Raw genomic sequence first — 11,674 nt, forward strand, 5'->3', positions numbered from 1 at the left:
ATAGCTAATCCTCCTATGCTAAGACATAGGGGAGTCATGGTAATTAGGGAGTTATGAATAAGTGATTAGAGTTTGGTGCAAATTAGGTTTGTGTTGTTAATCATTGTATTTAATAGCGGTTAGTTGCTTGAGTCGACGCATTTAGCTAATTGATTTGGTACACCTTGACCTGGATCGAGAGATTGGAAGGGGCAAGACCAGCAATGAACATTAGGGCATGCTAGTGAGGGTGAAAGCTAAGCTAGTATTGTTTTAGGGCGAATAACGGACCGAGAGGACCTTTTCATTACCCTGCAGACCGAGTTTATGCTGACCTGTGACCCTAGATTGGACTCCTAGAAAACCATGGTGAACCGACTGTTCTAGCTATCTCTCTTTATTTGTCAATTTCTCTAAAAGTTTAATCTTTGTCTCTTTTGTTCTGTTTCCTTTACATCTCCGTAGTTTAGAATAAACATTTAAAACCCCAAGAATTGGTTACTTAGGCAGATTTAGTTTAGCATACATTTTTCCATCTCCCTGTGGATTCGATACCCGACTGCCTCTACTATATTTTATAGGAACCAGTTGGTTTTATTTTTGATAGGGTTGCGACAGCCGTGTCATATGTGTTCCTACTTCGTAGGATTGACAAGTTGGGTTAGTTGATTAAGTGTGATTTCCTTGTCATATAATTTAACCATCATTAAGGAGGTTTAGAGGATTTATCTTCACAATAGGGTAATAATAATTAATTGGGGATTGATTGTGTAAAGGATCAACCATTAGTGGTTCACCAAAGGGATTGGGTTAAGTTTTCCTCTCATATTTGATAATCATCTTAAATTGCTTACTTGCTTGTTACTCTCATTTGAATTCCAAATTGTTGCTTGAAAACCAAACCAAACTAAACCCCCTTTTTTATTCACATGTTTGTTGTTAATTTGTCACAATTGTTCTAATTGCTCTTTTGATTACACATTTGCAAGCCCCTCCTTCTCTTGGGTTTCATCCCATTACTTGCTACTTACTTGTCTTATATTAAGTCTTGATTAGTACGTATTGTGATAAATAAATTGTTAATTTGACCGTCTTAAATAGCGGCGTTTTAGGCGTGTCATTGATTCTTTATTTTAACGTAAATTATATTAAGTGTGTTTTTAAATTAGTTATTTATTTGTTTAATTAGAGTTATATTTTCGCGTCATTTTCGGGTCCGGGTTTCAGATTTGGTCATTTCGGGTCGGGGTCAGTTCCTAGTCAACAAAGTTCGGGTCATGTTAGGTCAATCGAGTTTCAGGTTAAATTTGGGAGTTGTAGTTCGGGTCAATTTTGGATCTCGGGTCAGCCTTTTCGAGTCGAGTTAATCGGGTCAGGTCGATTTTTCTAGGTCTACTTACAAGGTAAACCCGAACCAACTCGACTTTTTTCAGGGTTTGGGCGTCCTATCATCCTAAAAAAATCCGCAAGCGATCCGAAGACCGTTGGCTCGAAACTAAGCCTTACCTGGCTCGAAAATAAAAATTGGATTATTTTTCTTATTTAAGATTTCATTAATTTATATATCTATCTGAGGTGAAATTTTAAAAATCAATGTTTAGTAGTACATTTTTGTCCAAATATTTATGGATATGAATCATTATGAATCTAATCATTTTTTTGGTCGAATTATTCAAATAAGATAAAAACATGTTTAATAACGTTAGATCGAATTTGGGTTAGGTTTGTTAATTTTAAGTTTCGGGTCATAGTTGCTAATGACAAGTCTTGGATAATGGTTTTTTAGTTTACCAATTCCACAAGGGCAGTTTTGTCAAATCTAGTTGCAATAATAGAGTATTTGTTAAAGTGAAACTTTTTTGGCCAATTTGTCACATTTCATTAGTTTTTTTACCAATTTGTCACATGTAAAACTTTTTTACCAATTTGGCAACAACCCTCCATTTTTTTTTTACCAATATGGTAGTTTGGCCGCCTTTGGCCTCTAACTGTAGAGTGCCTATGCTAGGATACACACTCGTTCTTTATATATAGGGATTTTAAACTTTTCATACCCTTTTGATGTGATATATTATTCGTTATTTAGAGGATGAGCATAAATTTCTTTCTTTATAGAAAAAATGGAATATATATGTAATCTCTAAAATGAAAATTTATCAATACCATATATTAAATCCAGAAACCAAGTGACTTCAATGTAATTAAAGAAAGTTATACAAATTAATTATACTATGTAGTTTTAAATCCCTAGCATCGTGTGATGGACCCGATTAAGGGATCTCAATGCAAATATTTTATAGTTTGGGTTAAAATTAAATTATATAGAAGCGTGGTAATTTTCCTAAACATTTGTAAGAGACTAAAACATGGTCAATTTCCTTAAAATAAAACAATTAATTAAGATGATCAATTTCCTTAAAATAAATAATTAATTAAGATGGTGAATTTCGAGGAGACTAAAAGAAAGAAGATGCTTGGTAATTTTCCTAAATATTTATAGAAGACTAGAAGACGGTAAATTTCCTTGAAATAAAATAATTAATTAGTATAAATATGCACACTTATGGTATTAATTATTATGATCATAAAATTATATATGAAATTTAAAATCTATGCAATTTTATTAAACTTTATAGTTTATTAGATGTATAGAGATGTTAATTATTTAACATACAAAAATATAATACAAGTAGGTTATAAATAATTCAAGTTAGATTCCATAATATATAATATTGCATAATTCCTTCGATTTGATTTAATGCATATATGTAATATATTTATATATAAATATATAATCCTCTTAAAATTGCCTGCCTAAATAGTAAAAGTAATTTCGTCAGTAAAGAAAAGAATGGTAGTAACATTGGATATAGTTATATGATAGTAATCACTCATTTGAATAGTAAAAGTAACAATATTATCAACGAGATTAGTGAAAGTGGTAGAAACAACAATGAGAGTAGTGAAATAATCAATATTAATGCGGCAATAGTGAAAGTAACAATAATTACGGCGGGAGTAGTGAAATTATCAATATTAATGCGGCAGTAGTGACAGTAACAATAATTACGGTGGGAATAGTAAAAGTAACAATGATTACGGGCAAGTAGTGGAATGTTATTACTATTGTTTCATTAATAAGAGTAAAATATTAATAGCGGGAGTAGTGAGTTTGTCTCAAAATTTATTTAATCGTAATTTTAGGATATGTCATAGAAAAATATATTAATGATAATTTTATGGGTTATACAACTTAAGTAATTTTATTTAATGAAAAAAAAAATTAATGGTAAGTAGAGTTAGTCCGGACGAAGCCGGGCACCAATACTAATTATAGTACAAAAAAAAATAACTTGGTAAGTTTCTACTGGAAAAACAAATAGATGAAAATTTAATTTAATTGTATCATTGTATCACCATGTGCTACTTTCATAACATGAGAATTAAGGGGGTGTTTGGTTCACACAAAAAAGGTATGAGGTATGGGTTTGGAATGAGCCAAACCCATACCAAGTGTTTGTTTCACAAATTCAAGGGGTTCATACCCATACCTCAAACCCATGAGGTATGGGTTTCTCATACCCAAGGAGGAGGGTGAGTATGAGATTGATACCCATGGGTATCAAACTAAAATGAACAAAAATAAGAAAAAATAAATTATAGCATATTGTAAATTCAATTTTTATATACTTATTTGATTAAATAATCAATTTCATGATTTTATAATACTAAAAATTATTAATTACAATATTTTAATTTACGCATTTTAACCTTAATTGAATTTAAAACCCATACCACTCAAAATTAAAACAAACACAAGGTCTGAGGAATCATATCGTATCATCATATATCATATCATATATTTCTTTAATGCAATAGCCAAGTTGCTGACGTGGCATCATAGATTTTCATCAAAAGTTGACATGTCACTTATTGAGAAAACAGTTGTATTAGGAAAATAAATAAATCTAGAGAGTAATTAAAAGTTACCTATTATAAAAATAGAATTTTCATGCTATTCCCTATTTTATTTTGAAAATTCAAATTTAAATATTCACACTATTACAACAACTAAAATAAGGATTTTATTTGCGACTCGCTGAATTCAAAAATATATATTGGCTATTTTTTTAGGAAATAAATTAAAATATTTTTCACATAATATTTGTAAAATGTTTCCCAAAATGTCAGAAAAATTTATGCATACTACAGTAACCATATTTGTTAATATTATTGAAAAGATCAATGCGTGAAAAAGATTGGTAAATTTGAATATGTTAAATTTTATTAAATATTAGTTTTATTTAAAAATGAGCAGTTTAAATGGAATCAAGTTTCTAATTTCCAGACTATAGTCACTCCCAATTTAAAATTAGCAATTTTGAGTCAATGTACTGATTACTTATACATCCAACCTCAAAATAATTTTTCAGGGCATGTAAAGATTTAGTTAATGATTATAGGTTTATTTATTGTACGATCTTATGAATAAGATTTCCAAATAACAAAAAAACATAATTATTATTTTAATATGCTTAACAATAACAAAATAATAAAATCTAATTTTTTCTTTCATTTTCGAACATATATAACTATTTTTATCGCCATTACGTATTGACATTATCATGACTATTAACAAAGTGTTATAATCATATTGGTATCTTGTTGTGCGGAAGCGTGAATATCCTCGTGTTGGGCCTCTGCTGCACCTGTGTCCACTGTCCATAATAGTACGATATTGTCCGCTTTGGGCCAAGCCCTCACGGATTTACTCTTGGGCTCCTTCCCAAAAGGCCTGGTACTATTATATTTTGTAGACACTTATAAAGATGATCTTCCATCTTTATTCTACCGATGTGGGACAAGGATTTGCATGCACCCTAACACATATAAAATGAGTTATTAAGTATGGAGTAAGTTTTCCATGTAGTTGTCAATATTAAAATTCGTAAAGCAATCCCGTAAATTTTCACGGGTTTAAACCTAGTCAAGTTCCAAATCCATACCACCCGTATATAATTCCTGATTCCAAATCTATACCCGTGCACGAAATAAACACGCCCTATGTTATCAACTACCCGTTTATAAACCACCTAACAAATTATACTAGTAAGTAATACAAACATGAAATACAACTTGTATAGTACCGTATGGAAGAATTTTGAAATCGTGATGCACCATGCATGTGCGTTTTTTTAATGCACAAATTCTCATTGAAGATATGACATATCCGTCACAAGCTGAAGACGGATACCATTTTACCTCACAATGTACCCACTTTTTCTCTCTCTGCAACACTATTCATGTGGTCCCCTTTCTCCACTAACCCATTTTGTTACCATTTTATCTCACAAAATATCCGTCACAAATGGTAACCCGTCACAAGGGAGACCAATTGTTTTTAATGAGTTACTCGACTATATATGATAAATAAATCAAGTGTAAATTATTCATCGGGACAGAGATAATACTATATGGTTACGGCAATATAACACATTCACAAATTTTTATAGGTATCATAATAAGTTTGTTAAATAATAATCATAAATTCATACTTTCATAATTTTTATATTTCAAGCCACCTTTTTTCATCATGTTTTATATTTCGAGCCATCTTATCTTTTGTAGTCATTTTTATTCTTTGGTCCTCCTTTGTTTCAATTATTATTTCCGGAGTAAGTTTTTTTCTTCTTTGTAAGACTTATTTTAATCAAAGATCAATAAATGACCGAGACATGGTTAGTATCAATTTTGCTCCAATAACATTGGATGCATGGCATTTACCAAAGATGAGAAAAAACGGTGTACCTGCCAAAAAGTACATATTACATACACAGTAAGCTGTAAGCATAGGGCGGTCACTTAATAGTATTCACATCTTGTTGTAGATAAATTGTCCTAATAAAATAAGGGCAGCCTCCTTTGTCATTAAATGTTCTCAAAATTGTAATAATAATGTGAAGTAAATTATGTTCCTACCTTGTGAGCTGTGTTACCAATGTATACTTATAATATTTAGGTGGTGGAAAAGAAGGCCATTTATTGGCCTAAAAGCTTAGGTAACATAATACATTTTTTCTTATCTATATATACCATCTTCTCATGCTCCCCACAAATAGACCAATTTGCTTAATCAATCACAATTACAAAGTGAAAAACAAAAAAAAATATAGTTTCTATTATTTGTCATACTTAGTAGACATGAATTGTGTCTTAATCCCTAGGGGTAGTACTTTGAGTAGTGCTATATGCATTGCATTGATATTTTTGGGGTTAGTGACCCCTAATGTGGACGCTGCTCGTGCATTTTTCGTATTTGGAGATTCGTTGGTTGATAATGGTAATAATAACTTTTTGGCTACTACAGCTAGGGCCGATAGTCCCCCTTATGGTATTGACACTCCCAGTCGACGTGCTACTGGTCGCTTCTCCAATGGCAAAAACATCCCCGATGTCCTTTGTAAGCGATACTTGACTCTTTTATATAGCTCATTTACATACGTGACTAACTTAAATTGTTTGTTTTATATCGTATTATGGTCAAATTCATTCAAGTCGTATAATCTACTGTATTCTTTTATTATTTTTAAAATCTAAGCAATTAACCATTGTCAAACAATGTACTTACGTACATTAGTCATTACTTATACTTGTAAAATGTATATATAAACGTTATGTTTGTTAAATGTATATATAATTCGGCATTCACTGGTCTTGCTATGACGTCGTTAAACTTGTTATTGTTATTAATTTTCAAATTATCGTACGAGACTAACTTGTACGTACACCATAATTTGAGCTAAGTATGCAAAGATCACAAATTTTTATTATTGTCTATAAAAAAGAGTTAGAAGTAATCAAAGCTCCCTTCCGTTAGTGAAATAGTTTATGTTTAATTAGTTTATATTACGTAAATTATTGACGGAAAGAGAGGGTGTAATTTGTGAATTAAGAGTGTAATGGAATTGGATCAATGCAGGTGATAGATTGGGAATAGAGCCAATACTACCTTACTTGAGCCCAGAGCTAACTGGAGAAAGACTTCTGGTTGGAGCAAACTTTGCTTCTGCTGGTGTTGGTGTTCTTAATGACACTGGTTATCAATTTGTAAGTTCACTTAATCAACTATATACAAAAGCCAATATAATAATTAAACTGTCAAATACGAACGAACTTAGATATTTATTATCAAAGTCTTGATAGGGATGGTTCTTTCAATAAGTTATGGAGAGTTTATTTTTTAATTTGTAACCTTTTTATTATTAATGCTGGCTCAAAATTCATTTGGTATGTACCAACATGTGTATCTATTTTATCTTAGATTGTGACCCTTTGTATTAGTACACCATTTTTGTCAGGGCCGGCCCAAAGGGTGTTCAACCCGTGCGGCGGAACAGGGCCCCCGATTTTTTAGGGCCCCATTATTTGTGCAACTGTATCTAAACACTATATATAATGTTAACGTGTTTGAATGTCAATATAATGCTTGTAGCTCAATTGGTAAGCAAGTGATCAATGATACTAGGCATCCCGCGTTCGATCCTCAGTAGCTGCATTTTTAAAATTAATTTTCTTTTGTAATTAGTATAAAATAGGGTTTACCAAGATTCGAACCTGCGTCAACTACCGTCTACCAATACATGGTCAATTCTTACCACTAAGAAATGAATATGTGAATGCTACTTAAGATGCAAACATTTATTTATACCGTATGGAGAAGTCTTTTCTTTTTTTTTTTCTTTTTTTTTTTTTGCATTCAATTAGAATAAAATGTCTTTATTTTTTATAAGAAAAAAATCAACTACTTTCTTAAATTTATATTATTTTTTTGTATAAATATAAAATACCGCTAATAAGGGGCCTATTTTATGAATCTCGCACAGGGCCCCCGAAATGTCAGGGACGGCCCTGATTTTTGTGTTATAAGTACCCATTTAATCTCTTAGTACCACGTTTTACATACATTAATCCGACTTTCCTTGTGATAATTGAACAAGTAATTTCCATATATTTAAAATTTCTTATGTAAGACCACCTCACTTAAAAATTTGTATATTTTCTATACCACTATGTCAAAACTCTTTCATTTTCTATTTTTTTTACGTAACTTCCACCTTTTTAAAAAAAAAAAAAAATCACTTGAATTTGAACCAAAAGTTCATTGTAAACAAAATGGATGTTTTTTTAGCCAATATCAATAATGAAATACCTTACTTTTGTCCAAATGTAACTTTTGACCAAAGCGAAAGACCATTTATGATTAATGTGGACAAAAAATATCTTTTATTTTAGCTAAAGTTGGCTTCTCGTGAGTCGGAAGTAAATATATTCACAAAGGCTAAAAGTTTTGAGAAAAACAATAGAAATTAAGGTATATAAGTAAAAGTTATTTCATAATTCTATATTTCAAATAAGTTACTTATTTTGAACTAGAAGTCAGAATCAATCTCATGTCTGATATGTGATACTGATCCATTAACTTTATAAACACTAAGATTAGATGGATAGTGTCTTATTCTTAAAACGACACTCTCATACAAGAATCACGGCTGTTTGTAAGCTAAAGCCGACTTGTGTTGTATAGTACTCGTAGCCGTTAATTAATATGAAAGCGATCACTAAATAATTAGGTGAGGGATTCAGCGGAAAGAGCGTGATTTCAGCAATAAGTACATACTTAGACATGTCAATTTTAATTTATGATATGAACGTTATTAAGCGAACAACATTTTTTTTGTAGTTGACTACAGTTTTAACTACTTTTATCATTCATTTGCTTATCATGTGCATTCCCCAGCTGTTAGATAATACTGAGCTTTCATTGTGTTTAATGAAATTATTATCACCTTGTTAGTACTCTATTAATTTGACTTTTCTCGCCTCTCCGAAAATAAAATAAAAAGGTGATCAAAGGCGGCTTACTCATGTATGTAGTCATATATACATAATACTTTGAGTATATAGTAAAACTAAACTTGATACAATCAAGTGACGTTATCTCATCTTTCCTCACTAATATAATAGATGTGTAACAAACTTACAAATTCAACAACTATTGTGACAAAATAATCTGTTATCTTACATATAGTACAACATAACCGATATTGAATTAAAAAAATTACTCCATCTATTCCGGTCATTTGTTGTTCTTTTTCATTTTGGGGTGTCTGAGTCATTTGTAGTCTTTTCTATTTTAAGAATAAATTTAAAGAGTAATTTGATCATTCGCACTCAATTTGATCCACTTGTCATTTAGTAATTACCCCTCCTCTTTCTTTGGTCTTCTTACCAAAACCAAAGGACAGAGGGAGTACTTCATAAAATTATGACAAATCATTTTGCTAAATCTTTTTTTTCTTCTTCTTCTTTTTACATGCAGCTGAACATAATAAGGCCATACAAACAGCTAAAGTACTTTGAACAATATCAAAGAAGACTAGCAATGGAAATTGGAGCAGAAGAAACCCAAGCTAGAGTGAATGGAGCTATAGTATTATGGACACTTGGTGGAAATGACTTTGTCAACAACTACTACTTAACTCCTGTTAATATTAGACGTCTTCAATTTCCTAATATTGCCGATTATGTTCGTTATCTCATCCCCGAGCACCGTAAACTTCTTGTGGTATGCTTCTAGCTATTTACATGCATGCATGGTTACCTATAATAATTCCGCGATCTCATAATGATTGTCTTGTTTGACTTTACATTTGCTGATAGGTTAACTGTCTATACAACAAAGAAACAGTTAACATATACCATACTTCTTTACAAAATAATCGCTTTCGACACCTAAAATGTTCATTATACCTTGTTTCATACTATTTCAGTATTTCTTATACATTGTTTTCTGTCATTAACCCCTTTATCCCAGAATAACTGTCTTGTTTGACTTTACATTTATCGATAAAGTAACTGAAAAACAACAAATAAAAAGAACATGGGTCACATTTCTATACAAAATAATAACTCTAGACACCTTTTCTAATGAATTGATGTGGACTGAACATAAATCATATTTGAACTGAAGTTATAAAATTTTACCATTCGAAAAAACGATTTGAACTATATATCGATTTGTGATTGCAGAGGCTATATGAGTTGGGAGCAAGAAGAGTACTAGTGACGGGAACCGGACCACTAGGGTGTGTACCAGGAGAGTTAGCGTCACAAGGTAGTCTAAATGCGCAATGCGCCCCTCAGCCACAGTATGCAGCATCTCTTTTTAACCCACAGTTGGAACAAATGTTACAAGAGCTTAACAATGAAATTGGCTCTACTGTATTCATTGCCACTAATACTGCTGGCATGTTGGGAGGTTTCATTGACAACCCTAGAGCTTATGGTAACCAACTCTTCCTTAATTCTTTCTTTACCGTCATTTTTTCTAACATGTTTCCTTTGTCAACGACCTTTTTAAATGGCTGGCTTTAACATGAGTCATTAGAGCTTATGTCAGGAAAACCGTATCTACATATATATGTCTTTTGACTCGTGGAAAGCATAGTGACATATGTAATTGTCGACTTGGAAGTAATTGATGAGACCGCAAATAATTTGTTATCAAAATCTTACTATAAATGAATTTAATTATAGGAATGGCTTCAATAGGGGTGTTCTAGGCTTATAGCAGTTGTACTGTTTTTATATCCATTCCATATTCAGCTGGCCAAAATCAATAGCCACCAAAGAGTTGGTGAGACCAAATTGAAGTAATCAACAACAATAATAATAATGCTTTGTATTTTTAATGTGTATGATAGGGTTTGTGACATCAAAGATGGCTTGTTGCGGACAAGGACCTTACAACGGGGTAGGATTGTGCACGGTCGCATCAAATATATGTCCGGACAGGAATTTATACGTGTTTTGGGATGCCTTCCACCCTACAGAGCGAGCCAACGGGTTCATTGTTCAGCAGATGATGATCGGCTCGAACGAGTACATGAACCCTATGAACTTGAGCTCTATCCTGGCTATGGATTCAAAGGTCTAATAAAGGTCCTATTTGGTACTCCCATGCATGTTATATGATATAGTAGTAATTAAGTTATGTATGTTTTTCTCTTTTGGGATCCTCTTTAATTTTTGAGAGGATTCATTCATTTGGTTGCAAAAATTAGGCAAATCAAGTTGGTTGAGGACATTTAAATTGATGGGGTTCTTGTATTGATCAACTTGCTTGTATTGTGGTCCTTGATTATTTTGATCAATTGAGTTGAGTTGTTACTCACCCATTCTAGATGGGTGTGTTGTATTGTTCTTGTGTAATAATAATAATAATTCTATTTTTTTCTCAAGCAATGAGTTGCTTATTTATTTATTTATTTATTTATTGTGTCATTATCCTAAATAAACCATCAAGTGAAAATCATATCTTGCTATTATTATAGTATCATTATTATTCATTGGCATGGTTAATCAATAATAGGTTTGTGTTATTTAAGGCAATAAAGACCATCATGTGTCCACGTAGCCAAAAACATCGGAACATAAAGAAAGATAGCAAAGATATTATAGAATGCGATTGTTTTCTGCTTGATCACGAACTCTGTTTATCAAGTAATAATGCAACAAAATTGTTGCGGTGTGATTCCTTTTTAAGCCAAAATAAACAGCTCAAGGAATGATTCACAATTGAATGCATTTCATCGCTTTTTGAAGTGTCATTCCAGCGGGCCTAACTTCCAAGCCT

General features: G+C 31.8%; 1 protein-coding gene across 1 annotated transcript; it reads left to right on the top strand.

Moving 5' to 3' along the window:
- The first annotated feature begins 6,025 nt into the window (after positions 1-6,025).
- On the top strand, positions 6,026-11,283 carry LOC141653390 (GDSL esterase/lipase At4g28780-like). Its single transcript, XM_074461133.1, has 5 exons — positions 6,026-6,439; positions 6,959-7,086; positions 9,359-9,604; positions 10,069-10,324; positions 10,743-11,283. The coding sequence occupies exons 1-5, from the start codon at positions 6,082-6,084 to the stop codon at positions 10,973-10,975; spliced, it is 1,221 nt and encodes a 406-aa protein (XP_074317234.1). The 5' UTR covers positions 6,026-6,081; the 3' UTR covers positions 10,976-11,283.
- The last annotated feature ends 391 nt before the right edge of the window (positions 11,284-11,674 follow it).

Source organism: Silene latifolia, chromosome 4, assembly GCF_048544455.1.
Source record: "Silene latifolia isolate original U9 population chromosome 4, ASM4854445v1, whole genome shotgun sequence".
NCBI lineage: Eukaryota > Viridiplantae > Streptophyta > Magnoliopsida > Caryophyllales > Caryophyllaceae > Silene > Silene latifolia.